Source organism: Grus americana, chromosome 10, assembly GCF_028858705.1.
Source record: "Grus americana isolate bGruAme1 chromosome 10, bGruAme1.mat, whole genome shotgun sequence".
Taxonomy (NCBI): Eukaryota; Metazoa; Chordata; class Aves; order Gruiformes; family Gruidae; genus Grus; species Grus americana.
In genome coordinates, this window is record NC_072861.1 from 15,957,876 (window position 1) to 15,982,095 (window position 24,220).

At 48.7% G+C, this 24,220-nt stretch overlaps 1 protein-coding gene across 6 annotated transcripts in view; it reads left to right on the forward strand.

Moving 5' to 3' along the window:
• NTRK3 (neurotrophic receptor tyrosine kinase 3) overlaps window positions 1-24,220 on the forward strand; it is a 219,379-nt gene that overhangs the window by 48,199 nt on the left and 146,960 nt on the right. For 4 of the 6 annotated variants that reach the window (XM_054837019.1, XM_054837014.1, XM_054837016.1 and 1 more), the window contains exons 4-9: window positions 7,229-7,297; window positions 14,735-14,892; window positions 17,199-17,341; window positions 17,936-18,077; window positions 20,233-20,529; window positions 23,998-24,021. In XM_054837019.1, the coding sequence (XP_054692994.1) occupies window positions 7,229-7,297; window positions 14,735-14,892; window positions 17,199-17,341; window positions 17,936-18,077; window positions 20,233-20,529; window positions 23,998-24,021 (833 nt within the window). The remainder of the gene's footprint in view (window positions 1-7,228; window positions 7,298-14,734; window positions 14,893-17,198; window positions 17,342-17,935; window positions 18,078-20,232; window positions 20,530-23,997; window positions 24,022-24,220) is intronic. The other 2 variants (XM_054837017.1, XM_054837020.1) reach the window with 1 other exon arrangement.

Consider the following 24,220-nt stretch of genomic DNA (forward strand, 5'->3'; position numbering starts at 1 on the left):
TATTCAAGGGGGAGGTGGTGGGAAACACACAGGAGCCTAGGAGGGCATGTGTTTGGGGTCTGGTGTCACCACGTACTTGAAGACGCTGGGAAATGCCCCTTGGGCATGGCTTTCCTTGCTCCATCTGCTTGAGCTGTGCTTTGCCATGGCACAGAGCTCTCTTCTCTTGCACAGAGCAATTGAGTGTGCTCTGGGTCCACTGGAAACTGTGAGTAGGAGGCATTTCCCAGTCATTCTCTGTTCCTAGCTCAAAGAAACATGCAATTTGAAGAAAACAGGCAGGATAAACCCAACCCCTTGCTAGAGCTGTCAGCTGGCAACCCTTGTTCTCAATCGGCACGCATCTCCAACATTATTTCCGCATGCCGAACCAGGAGAAAAGCCCAGCATACACTTATATTCCAGTTTTAATGGATTTAAAATTACTACAGTTTGGGAGAGAAGAGATGGGGTGGGGGCAGAGCAACCCTGAGGACATCTCAGCTGCAGGAGGGCAGCCATGGGGAAGGGCTGTTTGCACATTGCAGGTTGATTTTTCTTTTCTTTGAGCAGAAGACTGGCATGTTCTGTGGAAGCTGCTGGACTCTGCCCTGCAGGAAAGCTGGCAGGCAAAGGGAAAGCAACTGCAGGGCTGACCCGGCTTTTAACCCTTCCTTGAGTCCTCCGAGAGCCCAGATCTCTTTAGAGAAGAGCAGTGGAAACTGCACGCAACAAGGGAGAGATGAGTGTAGTCCAGAGGGCCAGATTCCTGCATCTGATCTGCCTCAAAGCATAGGGAGCAATATTACCCACATCTGGTGATGGTTCCCCATCTGTACCGTATGCTGAACCAAAACTGTGAGCAATAATAAGCTCTGAGGGTGATTTGTCTTCAAACAAAGCTTCATGCAGCTGGGAGATGCCTCAGAAGAGATGACTTGGAGGGTGTGGAAGTGTCATGGGGTTGGACATGGCCTTTAAAATGGCCTTTAAAGTATTTTGGGATGGGCTGTGATGAAGGCAACAGCAGGAGATGGCTTGCTGTGTTGGCAAAAGCGGCGGGAGGAGAGGCGTGGGGCAGATGTACCACTGGCACTGGCCGTGGGAGCCCTGTGATGGAGGCGTGGTGCCTTATGCCTTCCCACTTGCTCTGTAACTTCTGTTTTGTAATGCTATTGTTTAAAGAACAATGCAGGAGACCAACCCCTTCCACCTCCTTCAGCCCTGTTTCAGTGACAGTTGGGATTTTACAGGTCAAGGTTGTGCAACTGGGGAATACAGAGGGGTTGGTGGTTCCTCCTCTGGCATCGCTCCTCCAGGGCTAGCAAGTGTGCGCGTGGAGTTGCAGGATCTCTTCTTGTGTCACAGATGATGGTCTCTTGCTCTCCTCTGATGCAGGATGCTTTGAGGTTGGGAAATTATTGCAAATTCTGGCTCTAGCCCTAGACCAAGAAATAATTTGGGGGAAATGAGATGACAATGTGATGGGACGTGCTGTGTGATGCATGCCTTACAAGACAGGACGGTACCTGTGGATGTGAGAATAGAGTTAGTCATGCTGTCCAAACTCACAAAGGAAGATTGAACCTCGGAGGCTTTTTGATTCTGCTGTGTTTGGGGTCACTAGAGACCTGGGTGTTGCTAAGGGGTTGCTTGAGGAGCAGAACTGGACTGTAGGCAATGCCAGACCATGGCTGGAGGACCTCTCTAACCTGTCTTACTCCTCCATAGCACCAATACGCAAGTCCTGGTGCTGGGCCCGGACAGGCAGCATAAATGGTAGAGCTGTTGGCAGCTATGAAATCTCAGGCTGACCAATTTAACACCACGTCCTGTTCTGCTAACTCCGCTTTCCGAGCGTGTGAGGGTTGCATGCGCTTGGCATCGCCCAGTGCTTTTGCAGGCTCTATCTCAAGCGCATCCTGCTGGGGCTTTGTGCTGAGCTATTGGAGATTTCAATTGAGTCTAATATTTGCAGAGCCTGATTTGTGGGGAGGCCTGTACTGCCACAGCTTCTGGGACTTGCTGGGGTAATTTTAGCACATTCATTAAGAGAGGACAGTACATTTTTTCCCTTAATGAGCAAAGCTGCTTACTAAACAGGAAAAGGAGGGAGGGGGAAAGGGAGGGCAGGGCGGACGATGGGGAGTGTAACATTGCTTTTAGAGGTCACTGGAGTTATCTGGCAGGGATGAGCAAGCCCCAGAGTGACTTTCCAGCGTTTCTCTGGTTTAAATCCAAAGCTTTAGCAGCTAGCTTGCTGCAGAAATGAAGCTGGGATGGAGCTACCCCTACATCTACAGCAGTGTGTAAAGCTGCTGACATTTTCCTCTTCTGTGGCCACCAGCACCTGGCCAAGGCTGCAGCGAGCTGTGAGGTGATGGGAAGCACCCGTTGTGCCCAGAGCGTGGGGGATATCGAGGAAGTCCCACGTGGTGCCACTGCCATATTCAGCGCTGGGGACCGCAGCTGAGGATGTGCATCTCGCCTCTCGTTTCTGCCAGGCAGTTGCTCGTGCTCCCTCAGCCCCAGCTGCTCTGCGCAATTAATCTCACCCCCCCGGATCAGGATTATCCGAGTGGCACCATGTTATTAAAATGTGTGAAAAACTTCTCTCATGAAGAAGTAAATGTGTCAGGTTGGAAATAAGGGTGAGTGGAGGATGGAGATGCGTGGAGGAGGGACAGGCGAGGAGGGTCCCTCCCCAGCAGCAGCGTTTCTGCCATTGCATTGGACTGAACAGCATAATATAGCTTACAGTTTAATTACAGGGGCTCCTGCTTGTTGGTGTCATTAATGAGGCATCTGGCTTAATTTAGCTGAATAAAAATGGCTTTAATAGTGGAAACACTTCTGGCTGCTGGGTAATGGAGGGAAGAGAAAACATGCTGTCTCCTCTTGCACTAAAGTCCACTTGTTCTGGGCTGCATGGATCCAAACCCCTTTCTGGTCCCACATCCACCCACCTCTTTTCAGGTGCAGGAGGAAGACGGAGGGAGGGAAGACCAAGAACTGGGACTCTACTGTCACTCAGTGATAATGTCCCATCTTTGAGGTGTGCGTGGGGTTGCTGGTAGAGAAGGCTGGTGGGGATGTGGCATGACAAGCCACCTGCAAAGTGGGAGGTGTAGGAGCACGGCTGCTGTGGCAGGAGGAGAGTGGAGTGGTGTTGAGCCTGCGTCACGAGTCGGTTGTCCACTGCCCTGGGCCTGGTCCAGGCGAGCTCCGTCTAACCCCCTCTCCCTACCCAACTCCTTCAACACCTGCTCTGGAGGCAAAAAGCAGACTGGCAGCTATTTCTAAAGACTGTCTCTGTAGAAAATAGTGTCTTGTGAGTGATGGAGAAAATGTCCCACGGCAAAGAAGCAGTTTGAATGTGCTCCAGGACTGTTGATGGCAGGTCTGTCCTGAGAGAGACAGGTTCCTGTTTGCCGCTGAGAAATGTGCAGGGAAGGTGTTTTGCTTCCCTCCCCCTGTGTTTCCTCGACGCGTGATGTGCCATATTTTATTACAGGTGGAGCTGATGCACAGGCTGTGTTATAAAGGTTGTCTGGCACACTCTGCTACAGGACTGCTTCCACTTTCCTATAACTCTGCCAAATTTTAATTGCTCAGGCTGAAGTTTTCTGTGTTGGGTGTCTGTTCCTGGCTGAATTATTTTATTTTTTTTTCATTATTTCTTTCTACTTTCAGATAAACTGCTCAGATGTTTGAGGCGGTGGATGGGAGGGGGGGCATGGGCTGTGTTGCTCAAGCTAGAAATGGTGATGTTTCTGTCACAGAGTACCTGCACCCTCCTTTTGTGAAGGGAAGAAACTTTTTCAAAAGGCAGATCTTGCTTTGGAAGATTGATTTTACTCTGGGATGTTTCCTTACGCAGGCAGAATGGCTCTTGATCCACTTGGAGGGGAGAAGTTTTGCAAAGGATGTTTGGGAGCATAGAGGGGAGACAGGGAGCTCTTGTTGGGATGCTGCGTTTGGATGGGAGGATGTAAAGGTAGGGAGGATCATAGGAAATTTGGGCATGAATAGGAAAATCAGGGCTGAGAAGTATTTGGGAGTGGCTGGAGAACGATGGTAGTGTGGCTCAGCCCGCTGGGGAGAAGCAGCTGGAAGGAGGGGGGAAGGCAAATGGATTGGGAAGGAGAGACCTAGCACTGCCGGCCCATGGGGGCAGGAGGGTGGGGGTTCAACTCGCTGCAAACGATGGGGATCTGGAGGTGACAATGGACTTTCAGCCTTGGAAACAGCTGGAGCTGGGAGAGAACTAGTCCTGGCTGGGAGGGCATTGAGTTTTTCCCCCATCTTTCCTGTTTATGCTCTACAAAATACTGAGAAACTCAGTGTGTGCAGCTGAGGTTTGAGCATGGGGGGCGGGGAACCTTGTAAGCACCGCACAGGAGTCAGAGCTTCACCTGCGGAGCCATAATGTAATCTCATGTGTATACCTTCTCTAATTGCACAGTTGCACGATGTCTTCCCTGGGAAACCTGCCCCATGTAGCCCATGAGATGGGACTGCTCTGGGGAGAAATCGGTGCTGTGCAGTGAGATTTTTCCATAGGACCTCTGCATCTTTTGTGGCAGAAGTTGGCAGATGTACCTTTCGCATGTGGAAACTCAATCCTGGCATCTCTGACCTTTGGAGCATTTGGCTTTGTGACCAAAATGGTGTATTTATAATGTGTGTTTGTGTGCAGCCCCTTTCTGTCTCTGTGCTGAGATCAGAGACCTTTGCAAGGGTCCATTGCAAGGACCTTTCTGACATTTTAAAGTGTCCGAGGTGTCTGTTTCCAACAACAAACATGTTCCTCCTTGTGCATGTCCTGAAACGGAGCCGTTGGTGCGTGTCCCCTGACCAGCCCTGCGGAAGTTGACGGTAAGGACTGATCAGACACCAGCTTTGCCCTTTGAAGGCAGAGTCTCCTGCCAGATGTGTGCAAGTGAAGACCCATCTCCTCTTTGCCTCATACTTGCTCTGATTTGTTGTCTGGGGGAGGGCGGAGGTGGTAGGAGTTGGTTTCCAGGGACTGCAGGATACCAGAAGCGAAGCACATCTGCCTGGCAAAGCTCCTTGCATTAGTGATGATGTTTCCTTTCTCCATCTCTCTGTGTCCTAAATTGTAATAACACGATCATGCTATTTTTGATTCCCTTATTTGCGTGGAAAGCCTGTTGTTTTTTCTCTTCTCTTTCAGAATCCAATTTTCTCTTGACATTTTTGCCTAATGTAGCAAAACATGACCTTTGAGAAAGGACATTCCAGCAAGATTCACTCCCTCCTCTGCATCTCTGCCTCTCTCCCACATCTTGCTGTCTCTCATGCATTCTCCCTTTACGCGCTTCCTTTTTCTCCTTGGGCCGGGGGAGGGAATTTACTGTCTCGCTTTTCAGTAGCAGTGAGCTGCTCCTTCCCCTCCTACTTTTCATCTGTCTTTGCAAAGTTTCCAGGTGCTCAGTGCTCTGGGGTGGATAAAAGAGGGAGTTTTGCAATATTTTTTTTTTCCTCCCTGCTTAGCTTCACCTGCTATTTTTGCCGCTTTTCTAAACTTTATTGGAAGCTGGAAGCAGTTTGTCTACAGCCGTAGGAATGGTGGGATCTTAGTCATGTGAAATGAGGTGCCTGTGGTTTGCCGTGGCTTCCGCAGCGGGATAGTCTGATGTGAAGCAGAGCCAGAATTTAATGATGCAGCGCTGTGCCATCGTGGTGTTTGGGCTTATTCTTCTGCCAGGCTCACGGAGAGCCTTTGGGATGACGGTTTGCTGCGTGAGCTGCAGCAGCTTCCCCAGCTTCCCCACTCGTAATTGCAGGGTTTTGGGCTTTGCAGCATCGCTTGGTGGCAGGTGGGACAGGACCAGAGTCGCTTTTCCCTCGCTGGTCCCTGGACAGCTGGACTGTGCCCTCTCTGCATGTGCTCAACATGTGTCTTTGCTTGACATAAGGTGACAAATGGTTCTTTCATCCTAAATCCTCATGCATCAGACCTGCACCGGCAGGAACCATTCTGGGATTTGCTGTCTTAGTTTTAGCTCACTTCTGCAAATGAAACAGGGATTTGGGGCTGAGCCTGGCATGGCTGGGCTGCTCGTTGTCCCCTCTGTGCCACATTGTCCTGTACCTCCTCTCTGGCCAGCCAAGAGTTTAGTGAACTTCCAGGTGGCTCACACCTCTGGCCCTTCATCGCTCTTTCCAGCAAGCGGGGCTGAGGCAGGAGGGCATCTGCAGCCTCGCACCGGGCTGCCCTGCCTGCCCACAGCCCACCTGAGCGGCTCGTGGTGGGGAGGGAGCTGGCAGGGACAGGGCTGGATTCAGCAAAGGATGTGAGGCAGCACCTCCTCTGTTTTCTGGAGGCCAGCATAGATATGGGAGGATTTGGGTTTCTGCCAGAGCTTGTGTCCACCCACCCCTCTGCTCACCCCATGGGCTGGTCTCTCGGCTGGTGACTCTCAGGCTGGCTGGGTGTCCCCAGGAGAGCTGCCTGCTGCAGAAAGTGATTTCATTACCATCTTATCACCCAAGGCTTTTCTCTTTTTCTGTCTCCTCTCTGCTTAGTCTGCCCCAAACATGTTTCTTCTTTTGCTTTTAGTACTGCTTTGGTTGCTTTTATACTCTTTTATCCTCTCTGGCTTTCAGCTGAAGAGGCGATGTCTGCTGGGTTGCAAACCTCTCCCAGATAGATGGGATTTATGTTTTTGCAAGTTTGGGCAGATGGAGAGAGGGATGGGGAGCTGTTGGCTGCTGTAGCAGTGGTACCCCTGGGTGCAAACAACACGCAGCCGTACCGGGACACTACAAGCGCACAGCTACTGCAGATTCTATGATAACACCTTGGGTAATCATCGTGCTGTCATTTTAATCTGACTGTTACTATTTTTAATACAACACTTGTGCCTAATTTTTTGTTCAAGGTATGAAATGATACTTGTTCTTTCTGCTTATGGTTGGTTGAGCTTCAGATTCATGGGCAAGAATCGGACAAATGTTGCTCTGTTTGGATTTTTTTTTTTTCTTAAAATGGCATGATATAAACAATTTTGCCCCTTGGAAAAAAAATAAGTAAAATGAGAAACTTCCACTTGGGTTTGTCCTCATTAAAATCTCTCATTATGAAATCTAAACTTGGGTCCTAAACTGCTTGACAGCCTCCCCGTAGAGGAGGACGATGTGCTCTGCAGAGGCAGTAGGGCCACGTGCAGGAGGAATTATTTACTGTGACTTCTTTTTTTTTTTTTTCTTTGTTAATTTTCAGAGACCTCTCTGGGAACCGGCTCACCACTCTGTCATGGCAACTCTTCCAGACCCTGCGACTCTTTGAACTGTAAGTCCCACCCTGGAGGTATCTCCTGGAAGAAAAGGGGAGGCTGAGTGGAAGAATGATTTCCAAATAGAGCTATTTTGAAGCCTGTGAATAATTACCTAAAACTCCAGTGGGCAGCACCATCCTTGGGAGGGTGTCCTGGGTGCAGGAGCACCAGAGCAGAACTTCTTCTCTTTTAACTTTACAGCAGCTGGCTAATTAACGTCGGGATGATGAACAAGTCATGCTTGGGGTAGTAAATGGTTGACTAACTCTGGGAACACATTAGAAATACTTACTAGGCCAGATTTTGAGTGAATCTTCTCAAATACTTGATCCTCATCTACTGCAGGGTAGGGCTGACTGTTTTTCCTTAGCTCACGGACATGTTTTATGTTACACCCCTGCTTTTTAGGCGAATGACTCCCTTGCTCTCCAGCAATCGAGGCACCTCCCAGCTCTTATGTGGGAGATGAGATAGTGTCTCTCCTGGGGCACTGGTGGCCTTCAGCCTGCTGAATTATTGATAGAGCATTCAGCGTTGTGCTTGAAGAATAAGTGGACACGAAATCAATGGAGCGTTGCCCTGGTGACCTGTTTTGTTGAATTTTAGAAATAGTTGTTTGGTGGGTATAAAAAAATATATATATGTAGGATTTGTCCCAGAGGATCCTGGGAAGCTCCATTCATCCTCACTGATGATCAATAGAGCTGTGAGCTAGAAGTGACTTATGAAAGAATAAAGACAGTCTTTCAAGTGGGAGTAAATGTGTTATCACCGATGTTACTGCAGTGTATTTTATTTCTGTCAAATTGTTAAATGAAAAATACTAATAGTGATATTTGAAAATAGAGAAACGCCCTTCTGCTGGGGAATCTGGCTTGCAAAGTTAAAATGCTGAATTTGGAATTTGTCTTCTAACTGATTACAGCTCTAAATATTTTTCAAGCCTGGCTCAGGTTTCAAGTTTAATAGCATGAGTCATTTGTATTCTTAGACCTTTTCTTATTGTCATTGCACCGTCTGGCAAAACTCAGATTGATGGTTGTTACCCAAGAGAGACCCAAGAGTGGAGGAGCAAATGGGGCTGCAGTCCTGAGCTAGAGGCACTGGCAGGGCCTGGGGTAATGGTGAGCCTGCAGATTAATGGGAATACTTCCAACGGGGCTCATTTTTCTGTGGCTTTGTTTCATTTGGTCATATTTTGTTTCTTCAGGCATGTCCCAGGTCTGCCAGCCCAAGTCAGGCTCAAAAGACCAACACGAAGGACAAAGGGAATTGCGATGCTGCTCTTTGGGCAGCAAAATGTACCTGTCCCCACCTGATGAGGAATACAGCTGTGTTGTCCTGTTAAGGTGACCCCGACAGGGGAGCTGGTGTGCTTGGGAGGGCCTTTGGTTGGTGTCAGCAGAGTCATTTGGGGCCAGCACTCTGCAGCCTGGCAGACGAGAAGGAGCTGAATTACTTGGCTCTGGTTGGAGCTGTGCTCAGAGCGGTTTTCTTGGAGATATAACAAGCCCTGATTGAAAGAAGTAATGCACATGGAAACGTGGGAGATTGCAGGGCTGGTTGGTAGGAAGAGGTGATGGGGTGGGAAAGCAGCACTGATGTGATGTGTGGTGTCCATGGTGTCCCGTGGGGACATTTGGCACCATGTGGGGCTGGTGCCTCAGCCGGACCTCTCCTGCCACCATGCTGCAAAAGGGGTTTTGGCAAACTACCCCCGGCACCAGCTCCAGCGATCAACGTAGCTCTACAAATGTGCGTGCCCGCGGGGTCTGGCTTCTTGTTGGCTGTGCTGGACTAAGAGCCTGGTCAAGTTTTTTATTTTTTCTGAAGAATTGCTTTGTCACTAGTGCTTCCTGACAAATGTTCCCCTCTGGGCTCCTTTTTACTAAAGCCCCTCCATCCACGTGAGCACAGGTAGGATGGTCACTACCAGAATAACGTGATGATGCTGTTCCCCAAAGTGTGACAGGAGAGAGATATTTTAGCTGATACCCACCGGGATGTCGGTGTTAATGGGGCAGGGGGATGTGCCTGCAATGTCCTCCCTGGGGCCATGAAACTGTCCTGCTGAGCTTTGGATTTGTTTGAGAGAAGACAGCATGGAGGTATAGCCTGAGCTATGGGCTCTGAATAATCATTCACATAAAGATGTAGGGAATTAAGGTAAAGACATATGTTGTCGGCTGTGGGGTGGTCATGGTCCTGAGTGGTAGAAGGATGAGACCTGTTGATGAGGAAAAGCAAATCCCTAAGATAGGCAGAAATTAGTAATGGATGTGCAAAAGTGGGAAATATTGTAACTTTTTTAGAAATGCAGAGGATGGGTGAGTAGAAGACAGATTTTTGGCACACTGAGCTCCAAGGAGCCTTCCAGAATCTGGGAGGGAGACAGAATACATGGCCCACATGAAGTGAGTGTGAAGCACTGGTGAAAGCTGGAAAGGGAGTTGCAGACTGACATCAGCCAAGGACTTGAAGTTGAGCCAAAACTCTCTGGAAAGGAGGAAGGCAGTGAGCAGCAGAGATTGATGCAGAGGCAGCAAGCCTGGGGAAGGCAGGTTGAGCAGCAGCACTCGTGCTTGGCTTTGGAGAGGCCAGAAGATGCCAGGGACACACAGATGCTGGCAAGAGTCTGCTCTTCTTGAGAGAGGTCTACAGGGAGGGTTGGTGGGACAAGTGGGCACAGGCCTTGTGGTGGTTCACCAAAGGCACCCTATTGAGTATCAGTGTCCCAGTGCTACCAGGCAATTGTGGATCCAGAGGGAGGATAGTCATCGAAGGCAAAACTGTGATGTGCAGCAAGGCAGCTTGGAGCAGCGGAGCATGCGGGAAGGGAAGCGATGGGAGGATCATCTCCAGGAGAGTGTTGGGAGGAGAAGAACTACAACTGATGTGACATGGAGATTCCAGGGAACATGAGGCCTGACAAAGCCACTCACAGTGAACATGGAGGAGGAAGGAGCAGAAGACTAATGGGAAGATCATGCCATGCTATGAGAGCAGGCAGGTGGATGGGAATTTGGGGCTTGAAACAGCTGCCTGGCTGCATTCAAGGCATTGCAGGCTTGGGAAGATGGTATTGCTTTAAAGCAGAGTTTCTAGTTCAACGGAGCTGAGCTTTTTCCCCTGCTGACTCACTGAAGAAAGGATGGCAAAAATGAGGCACACTTCCAAAGAATATTATCTCTTTCTCCTCCTGGCCAGAAGCAAGGCTTGGAATAGTTTCCAGTAACTCCAGCCCTAATTCCCACAGCACGGGCTGACCTTGACCGGCAGGGCTCGGGCTAATGTGTGCACAACTCTCCTAAGTCTGAAGCTGAGTGTGCACAGGGAAGCATCTGACACATGCAACAGCTCATAAACATTGGACTTAGAGCTTTTTTTTTATCCAGAAGTCACAGCTGGTTTCCTCTGTCATGTCCTTGGCTTCCTTTGTCATGTCCTCAGAGAGCTTAGGGCTGACATTTCAAGAAATTCCTTCCCGGAAAGACCTAAGACTCTGGATCCAATTACATCTTGGGTTGTATAAAACCTTGTAGTCCTGAACATCTTGCCACTCTGCCCAGCCCATCAGCATTTCTAATACCAGCAGTCCCTGCCAGCTTGCCCTGCAATAGGTTTCTGCAATCCTACAGGAAGAGGCTTTGGTGGGGATGGGGCACAGCAGCATCTCTGTTAATGTTATGAGTCCAACTTAACACTGTCTGTGCTTCTAGCTTACAAACTGTCGCCAACAGCCACACTAATAGAGTTGTGGCTGGTCAGTGGGTACTTGCCTGCTCTCTGCATTAGCTAATCCAGCTGTCAGATGCCACGCGTCGCTCCCTGAGTTCTTCCCTTTCTATCCCATCCCTTTCTGGCAGGGGTTCGGAAACAACAATTCTGGCTGGACCGCCAAGAGAAGCCCTGGTTCTGGGAAATAACCTATTTTTGTTTTTCACTTCTATTTTTGTTCTGTCTCTGCTGGGTGCTTTTTGGTTCTCAAGCTTAGGGAAGCGGTCTGAGTCCTGAGGTAGGAGAACATTTTAATTGCAAGTGTATGAAGCCTCGGCAGCAGTTTTACATGAATCAAAACAGACAGGAGAAGTGTGGCAAGGATCTCAACTGCCCTCTGAGAGGCTTTAGCTGCAGACAGCTTTGTTTCAGCTGATGAGTGGGGAGGCATGGGACAGGGTGTGTGTGTGTCTCATCTAGCTGCCTAGCCTGAAAAAAACTTGCTTTGTATGTGAAGTCCTGGCTGTCCCAGTACATACTGGGTTGCTGATGACATCCCTCTCCTGCCCTGGTCCACCCTGGTGTAGGCTGTCCAGGCAGTTTTGGGAGGTGATGGGTACAGCTTTCAGCAGGCAGCAAAGCTGGGCTCAGCCAGGCGCTTCCAGCATTGCTGTCTCTGGAGACTTGACTTGGTTCCCAGATGGCTTTTGGGGTTTCAGCTCTGTCATCGTCCCCTCCAATGACCGTGCAGGGCATGGCATGTTTGTCCCAGTTTTTGTCTGTCCCAAACACAAGCCCTGCAGTGTGCCTGCTTCGTGAAGGCGCTGTGTCTGGAGCACGCCCTGCTGCAAGCCCGTACTTTGCCAGGGGCTGGGGGATGGCTCTGGCTCAGGCGCAGGTTTGGTCCCTTTTTGGGCCAGCTCCTTGGTGCAGAGAGCAGCTCAGCTCACTTGTGGCTGTGATGCTTCCTATTTCACAGGTGTTTTCAGTTTTAATGAGGCCTTCAGAAGGTGTGGGTGTGTGCACAGCTCCTGAGTGCCTCTAACCAAGTGATGCTTTGGTAACATTTCCAGGCTAAAGCTATGTGTGAAAAATGCCCTTTGGGTTTACTTGTCCTCTCTGGGAGTAAGCTGTGCCAGATACATCTCACAAGGAGGAGCCCCTTGCCTTAATTTTCACTGTGGTTTCACCCATTAAGCACACAACAGCAATGAAGACCTCTTGGCTGCCCTGCCGTGCCTTTCAGTGCCAGTTTTTGTCCTTCTTGCCATGATGGGAGATGTCTCCACAGCACATGATGATGCCTTCTGGCCCAACAGCGGGTTTTGACCAAAGGGCACCTTGTGTTCCCCAAGATGCTTCTCCTTCTTGCAGAAAGGGGAAGGTGTGTTTATCTCAGCAAGCAGAGGGTCGTAGGTAGTGGGGATGTGTTACAGAATTGATGGGAGGAAGGGTTGGAAGGAGCTGCAGCTCCTAATGATCTCTGCAAGCCCCAAGGTTGGAAAATTGATGGGGTTTGAGGAGAGAGATGGAGATTCAGGTTTCTGGGCAGGTGCAGAACAGTGTGAGCATGGAAATCCCTACGCACCTGTCTGGAGAGCTGGCTGGCATGGCAGAACAGGCACCAGGTGAGGAGGGAGGGCCTCTCCTGAGCATCAAGAGTGTTTTTGCAATGTGTGTTCTGGAAAATGGGTGCACACATCTGTGCCCCTTCTACCCGCAGTGCTGTGCCAGCTGCCGGTGGCACTCGGCACATCCAGCTGGTGATGGGAGTTAAATTATGCAAAAAGACCTGTGGGGTCTCGATTAAAGTGAGTGATATCACTGATGTTGGGGCAGGTTGTGGGTAAGTTCTGCCCTGAAGCCCACCTGCTCCTGTATTATTCATGGGCCTTCATGAATTAGGAACGGGCCAGGAAGGCTGCTGTCTGTTACTTAGAGCTGCCCTTAAGTGCCAGGGCAGCGACTCTCCCCGGCAGCCTCATTTTGTAGGATATCTGCAACGGAGCAGAATTTCTCTCCCGTTGCCTCTGAGTTCCCCGAGCTCCCTGCTGGGTCCCAGGGGTATGACTCAGTTACCTGAGCTGCCCTTAGCTCTTACCCACGTGCCATCCCATGTCCTGCTGGTGCCAAAGTGACCTTGGGAGAATGCCCAGGAAAATGTGGATTTGTGGCCGTGCTGAAAAGGATGTAAAGCCTGTGCGAGGCAAAGGCGGTACCTGTTGTAGCATCCAGGGAATGCCTCGTCATCTGAATCCCACCAAATCACTGCGCTAATCTGCTCTGGTCTGTTAAATTTAGTGCTTTGGCCTTTAAGTTGCTTGTCTGAGCCTTGTACCTGTCTTGTAAAGGTTTACGTGCTTTTGACGGGAAAGGAATGAACTAAAGAAAAGCCACAGAATGAGGTTTTGCTTGATGTTTGTTCTAAAAAAAAAAAAAAATAAAAATCAGATGGCATATTGTTTAATGAGAAGATTCAAAGTGGCATCATTAGGGTTCAGGTTTAACACCCCTGGGTGCTACCAGAAGATCCCTTCTCCCTCTCCCTTTGCAGTACTGTATTGATGAAACAGCAGCTGCACATGTTTGGAAGATTGTTTCCAAATCCTGTTAGTCAGTGGAATTAATTTTGTGAAAGCAAGCATGAATTTTGCAGTAACACACGGAACAAACGAGGAAAACTGCTTCCCCTTGTGTGATGGGGATCTAGATATCGTGTGAAGCAATGGTTTGACCTTTGGAGATGCCCTTCTGCTTTGGGGTGACTGAGCTCACCTTTTCCAGTGTTGGCTCCTATGCTCCGTATTTTGTTTTGCTTCACAGTTTTGTGGGGAGAAATTCTGTTTGTTCAGGCTGTATCTCCTTTTTTGTTTAACTTATCATTGCAACTCATGTTGGTAAAACTCAGTCTGTCCTGGCTGAGCACTGGGCTCTGCTCCCTGCTGGGACCTGCCCTCCTCGCATCTCCACAGACAGCTGCGGGGCTTTAAAAATGTAAATGAAATGGTTAATAGGTTGGAAAATCAATTATAATAAACATCCCTGGTACATAAACTATGTGTAAGCGTGTTTTAAATGAAGTATATTAAAGGCAGTGTTTTTTCCATTTCTCCTGGCCAGGTCAGCAGGGTCTCAGTGCAGTGCTGTTTGATTTGATTAAAATGCATGATACCCTGCACATTAGCTCACGTCCTGGGTCACCAGGAGGCTGTGTTCATACAAGGTACTTGAGAGAAGAGCTGCCAGCTTCACTGAGCGCTTGTGGGGGCTGGAGGTGTGCTTTGCCCAGCAGGGTCTTGGACCTCCACTGAAGTGGGATTTGAAGACATGAATCAATATTTTAGGGCAGTGGGGAGCTCCCTGCTCCTTTGCTGAGAGATGAATGTTTTGGGTGTCTGGATGGCTGTAGGACTCGGCTGCAGATGTGCAGGTCTTGCAGTGGAAGACGTTGTGTGTATCCACGTGCTGCCCTGAGAGACATAAAACCTTGTGTGTGTGTGTGTGCGTGAAGCAGACCAAATGTGTGGATATGTAACCTCTGTCTCTTTGGAGTCAGAAGAGACGTGAATAACGGGTGCCAGAAGACCCCAGGCAAATAGCACAGAAGGAGATTCTCTAAAGTGTCCCTTGTACCCCCATGATGGCCAACATCCTCAGGGAGCCCAGAGCCAGGTGATGGCCCTGGTTGTCCTTCCCCACCCCACCGTCCTTTCTCATGCTCTCTCTGCCCATAGGAGACTAGAGAGGAACCTTTTTAACTGCAGCTGCGACATCCGCTGGATCCAGCTCTGGCAGGAGAAGGGCGAGGCGAACCTGCAGTACCAGGAGCTCTACTGCATGAACATGGATGCTGCTATCATCCCTTTGCAGGAGATGAACATCACCCAGTGCGGTAAGGTGCAGCCTGTGCTGAGTGCCTAGGGCTGGGTGCAGGGGGGTGCCAGGAGGGACCCCTGCCCTGTATGGCGTCTCCAGTTCAACCATTTCTTGGGAACCTGGTGCTGCAGGATTCCACCATGTGGTCAAGAACAAGAGGATTGAAGCTGCTTGGGGGTAGTTTGTGGATTTAAAAATAGAATATCTGGGTAAATGCGGGGCTGCCGTTTCTGCATGCATGAAGGTATTGGGTGATTTGGGGCATTTTCTTCACTGAAATGCTATTGTTTAACAAAGCGTGTGTGATGAGTCTACGTGATGTCTTGAAAAGGGATGTGTTTCATGGTGCTCTTCCTCTGTCTAACAAATCCTAGAAACAGTATATTGTTAAAAGATTAAAAGATACTGTCACTATATCTTTTGTAATTACTCTTAGGAAATACACATCTGTATTCATTTTCTTTTGTTTTATTTTCTCAATTGAAAGCCTATGTCTGTAGGGAAGAGGCAGGAGTGACTTTATATCTCTTTCAGCTTCTTGCTGATCTTTAAAAGAGTCCAATGGCCTCAGGAGCAACATGAGACGTGTCTAATAGTTATCCCTTTTTCCTTCACCTTGTTCACACATCAGCTGCCTGTTTGGTGTCAGTTTTTGCTCTGCTATTGCTGTTACTGGAAAGCATCCCTTGCAGAGTAAGAAGGAGGTGTACCTTCAGCAGAACAATTAAACTGTCTATACGCAAGCAGCTGTCAAACTCACGGACTGAAAAAAGGAGGAAAACCAGTGGTTTTCTTTTTCTGACAATCGTCCTCTGTTCTAGGAATTTTGGGTTTGTTTGTCATAGCAGTAGTAGACAAATAGCGTGTACATTTGGATTTGCATTACTTATTTATTTTTTTTTTCAAGTTCACAATGTCCCTTTATTAAGCTCTGGAAATTGGCCAAAGTGTGCCTGCATGTGGATGAACTAAAAAGATTTGAGAGTGTGCTGTAATTTCCTCCCCACATGGGGAGAATAATCTGCAAGGATTAGAGGAAAAAAAAAAATCCTTAGGGATCAGGGACAGGAGGAGAGGTGACTCCATCAATGGTGGTATTAGACTCAAGGGGACAGCAGGGTGCTGATTTGGGAACACAAATGTGCTGGTGTGCGGGGTGAGCACCTCCTCTGACCTCGCAGTCTCTTGGAAGGGCAGGGAGCCACACTGATCTGCTTTCCTCCAGAGTAGAGGCTTCCTGTTCAAGCATTAAGATGACTCAAGGGATGTTGTAACAACACCCCATTTGTCTTTGTGCTTTGGTGCTGTGGGCTGACATGGCTTGGTGTGGCCATGTTTGATACCAGCTCAACCTGGAGAGACCGTGTCTCTCCCATCTCCCTCTCCACCAGTTCCTGCCACCTATGCAGCTTTGCCAGGCCTTGACCGCTGACTCCTTTCTTCTGGCATCCCCCCAAATCAGTTCAATGTTGCTTCCCTCCTGGTGCCACTCACTAATGGCAATGAAAGAATGTGTATCTGCATCCGTGGCTTTTGGTTGGCATGGTGGATGCTGCTGCCCTGTGATGTGAGGGGACTGCTTGTCAGTTTGCCCCAGTCCTGCCTACCCAATTTGCCTCTCTGAACACCCAGAAAGCCTCCCCTATGCAAGAAGGCTGTTTGCTCTTCTTGCAACCAGTGCTGCCTTGTTTCGTGTTGCAAGGATATTTGGTGCCTGTGGCGGCAAGTAAGGAAGTGGTGTAAATCAGAGCCACCATAAATCAGTGAATCTCTCTGCCACCACTGGGGAAGAACAAGGGCACCTTTTATTAGGAGAGTTGCAGTTAATATGAGGACACATCCTTGGTCATCTTCTCTTCATTGTTATAAATTAGAGGGACCGCTTTCCTCGCCTGGAGTGCTGGACACTCTGTGCCTTGTCCCTAGATATGGGAATGCTTTGGGTCCTCTCCCATCACGTGCAGCTTCCCCATCCCAGGTGACTGCCCTCGAGAGCAGCTTCTGTGGGAGTAGAAGAGATGGGGATGGGGGTGGTGTGAAGGGAAAGGCAGCCAGAACTGCACCCCAGCTTTTGGATTTAAATGTGATGGGAAGCTCTGCTCAGCTGGCACATCTCCAGTGTCTATTTTTTCCCCTATCTCCAAGACCCCTCCTTCCCTCAGCAGGGTAAGGCTATGCTGTTGCCTCCTGCTAATTATCCCAGGGTGCTGGAGCCTGATTTGGGAAACAGCGTGGTGGGATCTGGGTCCACACATGTGTCCTGTGGCTGTCTGTAGCAAATGCTGCTCCACACCTGAGCACCTTGGTGTCTGACTTTCCTAGACCTCCCTGAGATCAGTGTGAGCCACGTGAACTTGACGGTGCGGGAAGGGGAGAACGCCGTCATCACCTGCAACGGCTCAGGCTCACCACTGCCTGACGTTGACTGGACAGTGGCCGATCTCCACTCCATCAACACGCACCAGGTAGGGGCCGCAGGACCTCGGTGCTGCCTGCGCCCAATGTGGCAAGGGCAAGGCAGCTGCTGTGGGTTCCTCAGGTCTGTGCATGCAGGGCAGAGGGTCAGGGAGATGGTGGCGACTGCCGTTAGAAACGTGAAATGGTTGTACCCAAAAGGACACTGAGGGCATACCCTGTCCACATGAGAACCTGGGAACTACCTGAAGGCAGCAAAACCTTCCCTCTCTGTGGCTGGAAAGTAAAGATGAGATAGCTTCATATCTCAGTGATTCCTAATTGAATTAACTCATGTTTCCTCTAATGAAACTACCTGTTTACAGAGGTGTCTGCAACAGCTGTAGCTGAAACAGGCAGCTAAGCAAGCTCTTCTAGAGCCAAGCCATGTTTATCAGTGCTACAATGCTGCAGCTCTCCCCCTCCCACTAGATATTCTTACAGGAAACACTTCCTCTCACCCAGATCCTAGTTGTCCTTGGATTTTGGAGACTTTCTCACATCTTATGTGGAAATTGGGATCCTCAGCTCCTGGGGACAAGAGCAGGGAGAAGAGAAGCCAACAGACACTGATTTTTGTCTTTTTTTCTCTCTGGGATTTTTAGACCAACCTCAACTGGACCAATGTTCATGCCATCAATTTGACCTTGGTGAATGTCACCAGTGAGGACAATGGGTTCCTGCTTACCTGCATTGCCGAGAACGTGGTGGGGATGAGCAACGCTAGCGTGCTGCTCACTGTCTACTGTAAGTAGTAGTGGAGAGGCCTTGACCATATAGTCTGGAGGGCTGCTCTGGGAACCGTGTGAATGCATGGCCGCTTGCTACCTGTGACATACTGGTTTTGTGGATGAGGATGAGGAGGTGGATGCTTGCACAGCTGTCTCTTAAGGGTCAGTGTTTTTGCCTTTGTTCTACTTTCATTAACGCAGAAATGAGCACTAGAGCAGGGGAGGAGCACTGGTGGTGGACATCTCTCCTGCCATCTCTTGGAAGATCCAACAGAGTAAAGAAAGGCTGTAGAGAAGCTAAAACTCTGTTTACAAACACAGAGTTGCTCACCTTGATGCCATGTGAGAGGTTAAATGTCACCCTTGCTAAAGCCAGTGTAAATCTTGCCTCTGGTTTCAGGGCTGCTAGCACTTCCTCCCAGATCTGTTCCTACAAAGTTAAACTGCAAATGCCGTGTAAACACGCACACGTCAAATTTCAACTGTTCGCTTTTAGCTGCAAGTAGCTAAACTTTCTCTGTGATTTCTAATATAACTGCAACCTGACCTTAAGAGGAAGTTTACACAGCTTTGTGCTCTCAAGCAGCTGAGATTTATTATATGTTGCTGTGTCTGTAATATTTGCCTTTACTCTGTAGTTTGAAAGTCTGTCCCCCACCCCTGCCAGGTAGAGCAGAGCCCATACGGGATACTAGCTAGTCTTGGTGAACCCACGTGTATCACATGTCCAGTACTGTGCAGGAGCCACTGTAAAGACAATGGGTCACAGGGGACTGGAAAGAGGAGAGCAGATGCTTTACTACTTTTGTCTTCCTCTCAGTAAGTACTATTGATGGGTTGAAGAACGGAGGTAGCTAAAGACTGCTTCAGCTCAGAGGCGATTGGTCAGCAGGCGGGTGGTTTTTTTGCACCGTTTTGGCATCTTTTTCCTCCACACCTTAGCACCACGCCAATGCCTATTTTCACTCGTGTAATCCTCTAAGCTGCTGACAGTTTCTGCTACCCCTTCTTGTTGCCCAGACCCATCGCTCGGGCTGTAATTTCATGCTGAAAAGATCTAGGTTTGTGTGTGTAGGTGGCTGCCTGTTCTGAATCCTCCTTGCCAGGAAGATGTGAACAAACCACATGCAGATCTAGGCTTGGAGGTGGTTGGGACACGGCTGTGTGGTTCAGGGTAGCTGGGTGCTGGTGGGAGAATTTTGCTCAGCTCCAACCAGCTCTGCACCTTGTTTTCTTCTACCACCTTCACTGTCTGAAAAATTCGCTGTCTCTTTTCCAAAAGATGGGTCAAAGTTGGTGCGCTGTTTTTATTCCCTGTAGATGCCTCATGGATTGTCTTTGCAGCTGGATGGTACCAGGAAAAAGGAGAAGTTTAGGAAAGACCTATATGTTTGTGTCCTTTGTCTTTGCACAAAACTCTGTTCTAGTTCAGACCTTGCCAGCCTTGGGGTTTGGGACCTTATGTGTAGGCGTTGTCAATGGGGTTTCAGATGTGATGGCAGAGCAACATTTGAATTCTTGGAGTGTCCCGGGGGGGAAGACAATGCATATGTGATAAACTGCAGGTGAAGTCTCTGCTTTTCTTTTCCCTCTCCCACTCAACTCCCTTTAATTAAAACACCCTTGGAGGGCGTTCGGCGGGTGAGAACTCCTTTGGGACATTCAGGCAGTCAAACCCCCCAAGGACAGGCAGTGGCTGAGGGATGTTTGCTTCCACAGCTATGCAATCCAAAATCGCTCGGTGTGACTGGCAAGCCCCCAAGGGACACCTTGCACACATGTAATGTAACAGTGCTACGTCGCGGTGTCCTCCTTAATGGGATCAGGCAGCCTCCCTGTGATCCCTTGAGGGAAGGAGCGCAGCAGTAAGTGTGTAGACTGGGCAACTCCAAGCTTAATTGTTTCTGGGCTGGTGAAAGGACCATCCCTGTTGTTAATTTGTAGCCCTTGTTCACAAGCGCACGAGAACTGGCTATGGTTCAGATCCTTCTAGGGAGTGTGGAATGTGGTTCTTGTGACTTGGTGCTGCTTCTTTGCAGACATCCATGGGAGGAGTAGAAGGAACAAGGGATTTTGAAGGTTGTGTTTTCAATAATCTTAATTTCCATGGTGCACGAAGACATGATGTGGGTGGAGGTGTGCTGTGAGCCTGCCATGTTTCTCTCTGCTAGATCCTCCTCGCATCCTAACCCTGGAGGAGCCGGTGCTGCACCTTGAGCACTGCATTGCATTTGCAGTGCATGGGAACCCAGCTCCCACCCTTCACTGGCTGCACAATGGCCAGGTCCTCCGGGAGACAGAGATCATCCATATGGAATTTTACCAGCAAGGGGAAGTGTCTGAGGGTTGCCTGCTCTTCAACAAACCCACTCACTACAACAATGGCAACTACACGATTGTGGCCACCAACCAGCTGGGCTCAGCCAACCAAACTATCAAAGGACACTTCCTTGAAAAGCCCTTTCCAGGTAGGATATTCAGTTTATCTCATTGGGGTTGCTTGCAATCCAAAAGTCTTACTATGGTCCTACCAGTAATCCTTGCAATAATCCTAGACAAGGCCTTAGCAACCCAAGTTGACCTTTGTCTGAGCAGCGGGTTGGAAGAGGTGATCTCTGGAGACCGTTTCTAAGCAGTATCATTCTCAGACTCAAGTGTGCTTTGGTGTCATAACTCTTTAATGCAGAGAGACACTAACTGGTTTAGATGTTCTTGTTGTGTAATATATTCTGCAATGGTTTTCTTGGTAAGGTTTTTTTGGTTTGGGTTTTTTTGTGTGGGTTTCTTTAAGCTCTTTAGAGATTTCAGTGAGAAAAGGATGGAGGTTTGTTCAATTATTTTGGATCTTGTCTGGGCTCCCTAAAGAGGTTGCCCAATTTTTCGAGAGAAAATTTTCTTCTATGTGATTGCTAGTTATAAGCTAAAGAAAGGAAAGCCCTTTAAAGTGATGTAGCTCTTCCTTTTTTTTTTCTTCCAGCTTGCATCTGTGAAATGATTATAGCTGGATGCAGTAGTGTCAGGATTGTTTTCTTTCTCAATATGACATGTGCAATTCCAGGATGACAGGTCTACAAAAGATGCGACGGCTCAATTAGTCGCTTTGCATCAGTTTGCTGGGATTTCTTAACTGCTTGTTTGGAATTCCCTGTTGTACTCCCTAGTGATTCAGGGCTTAACTGGAGCGGAGAAGAAAAAAAAAGGCGCATTTGAGGACATGAAGCTCCAGCTCTGGGGAGTGCAGTAGAGACTTTTATGGTGACCTGCCCGCTTTATAGGGGCATGGAGGGTCTTTGTCTTCTCTCTGCCATTGCGACACCACACTGGCCATCGTGGAGTTAAGATCTGTGCATGCTGTGGCCTTCAGGAATGATGCCACGAGAAAGTGGCAGCTCTAAATTGGCCCCTGCAGCCCAAGAAAATCCAGCAAAATAGGACGTTTGCTAAATATAGAAAAAACCAATGGTTCTTTAATTTATTATTTATATCACACCATATATGTACACAGAGTTTTCCTACAGGTCAAATATCGTAAATGCAAACCCAAATCTCTGCCTTGAAGATCTGACAATTGAACAAATGAGCTGATATGGATGGGAGTGGAAAATTTACATTCAGGCTTCAAGGATGATGCTCTGTTTGGCTATTTGACCTATTTATGTTTCCTGCTGTCGGGGCAGAAGAGCAGCTTATCAAATGTAGGTGGGTGCAGAGAGGCACAGGTTTGCAGTCTCAGCTCTGTCAGATCCCACCTTTGTGACTCTATTTCCCCATCTGTGAAATGGGGACAGCTCTTAAGTAGGTGCTGGACCTCCAGAAAAGGGGGCAGATCCACTGTTCCAGAGAGCTGATTCTGGAAATGGATCTGAGCTGTGCTGTGATGTGGGAAGGCATGTTGATGTTTGAAGAGCCTTTTGTGTCAGAGGCTCTGGGAGAATGGGATTGTGCGAAACAGATGTAAAATATTGCCCTTGTGAGTGCATCTTCACCCACGCCTTGTATGTGGTGTTGGTGTGGAGTACTTACAGACCCTGAACCATCTCTCAGTGGGAACTGACCCATTTCTTTTATTTTTTTTGATCTGAAGTCCCAAGTTGTTCCTCACCCTGGCAGACCCCGTCAGCCCAATGCAGGATCTAATTTACTTTCCTTGAAGTTTGTTGCTCCGTCCACTGCCAGAGCTGACATTAACACTCAATGCAGCTGACGTTTATAATTTCCCATTTGAAGGTAGATTCCTCCAGAAAATGCCATGAATTGAAGCTTTCCCAGTGTGGTTCATTCAAAAAGCTTATTGCCTATAGCTATTCACACATGCAAGGGTTGTGCTGTCACTACCCAGAATGAGATTATTAGTCTTAATTAATTAATGAAAGCATAGTGCCTGGAAAACTTCCTATCAGCACAGAAAAGGACCTGTGACCGTGTGTTTTTTAGAAACCCCTGGTCTGCAATCTCTTGTTGGTACTGTGCCAGATTGTGCTTCCCAGGTTGAGAGGAGAAAGGTGCTGTTAGATGCTGGATGGGGGCTGGGACATCGTGCCATATCCTGCTTCTCCTCAATGTTGTGGCTCTAGGAGCCAGGGCCGTGGCTCCCAGGACGGATTTGTGTCATCATCTGATAAAAATCTCATTGCATGTTGTCATTGGCATCTCTACCATGGGCTACCATCTCCTTATTTAATCCACAAAGGTTAATGTACCTACCCCCCTCTTGATGAGTTTTCAGTTCTTTGGGAACCTCTCAGAGAACTCAAGTTGGCTGAAATTTCTTGGCTGTTTTATGCTTTGAAAAATGGGGTTTAGCGAGAATAACCTTTTGTGGGTTTCTGTTGAATTTGCTTAGTCCAGCAGAGAAAAATGGAAAGGGGAAAATGTAGAAGCAGCAAGAGTTTTATGACTAGACTCTGTCTGCTTTAATAGGAAAAAAAAAAGTCTCCAAATGAAATATTTCTTCCTTTTTTTTTTCCTTCTTGCTAGAAAAAGCCAAGGAAAGTTACTCTTCTGCTTGACTTGAAACAAAAATATTTGTTCAGGTTTCCCCCCCCCCCCCCCCCCCCCGGTTTGGAAAGCCATGTTCGTCACCTGGGGGTTATTTTACGCTTCCTTTCCAAACTTCACCCGTACTTCAGCGTGAACGTTTCAGTGTCCTTCCAGCAGCCCTCTGCCAGCAAAGCTGTGTAAACTCCAGTTAATATCGGGCTCAATGTCTTACATGGGCGAGTGAATTGAAAGCTGACATTGTTCTCGTGCTATGTAAACTGAGTGTCACCGAGAGCTTTAGACCTCATCGTCTGGGGCCTTGGCTGCCTTCAGAGCTGAAGGAGCTTTACTGAATAGACTGGAGCAGTCAAGTGGCTGACAGCAAGGAGTGGTGCATCTGTCTTGGGCAAGAGGCAACTCAGGACAGCTACTGCCTCCACGTCCAGCTCAGATGCTGTTAGCTTTCATGAGAGGCTTAGTAGGCTGTTGGGAGAGCCCAGAGGAGGTCTCTAACCCCTTGCCCCAAGGTGGACTGTCCTTCCTGGGATCTGGTCCTTGTCTCTGTATGACTTTCTACCTTGGCAAAATCTGTTTCTCTGCCCTGCTGAGCCTGTGTGTCTGTCGAGCTTTGCTCACCTGCTGAAAGCAGGGTTGTTTAGTGACTGTTCAAAAGTCTCTGTACAGGGAGATGCTAGCTGTTCTCTGTTTTGGCAGTAGCATCCCTCTGCTCCTGTTTCAGGCCTGCACAGTCTCCTCTGTGGGCTCTATCCTGACCTCAGGAATGTCCTGCTGGTACATGCCCTGCAATTTCCAGTTACAGTTGCCCAACAGGACAAAATATGAAAAGTTTTGGTTTCTTTGGGCAGTGGAATGTGTCTGTGGTGGGTTGGGAATGAGACCACTCTCCCTTTGCTGTGCTGCTAACTGTGTTTCTTCTCTCTCTGTCCTTTCCACAGAGAGTACGGACAACTTTGTTTCAAGTAAGTGTCTCCTTGCCCTTTGCATACTGTAGGTGTTTTTGTGGTTCACCCTGCCCCTCTGTGACTTATGTGCTCCTGGAGGAAACGTCACGAAGCCAAAAGCAAGTTGGCAGAGGTTGCACAAGACCCTGGCTTCCCCATGCGTGAGCAGGATGGCTGGGGAGCTTTTGATCAGCTGGGCAATCTCTAGAGCCCAGGA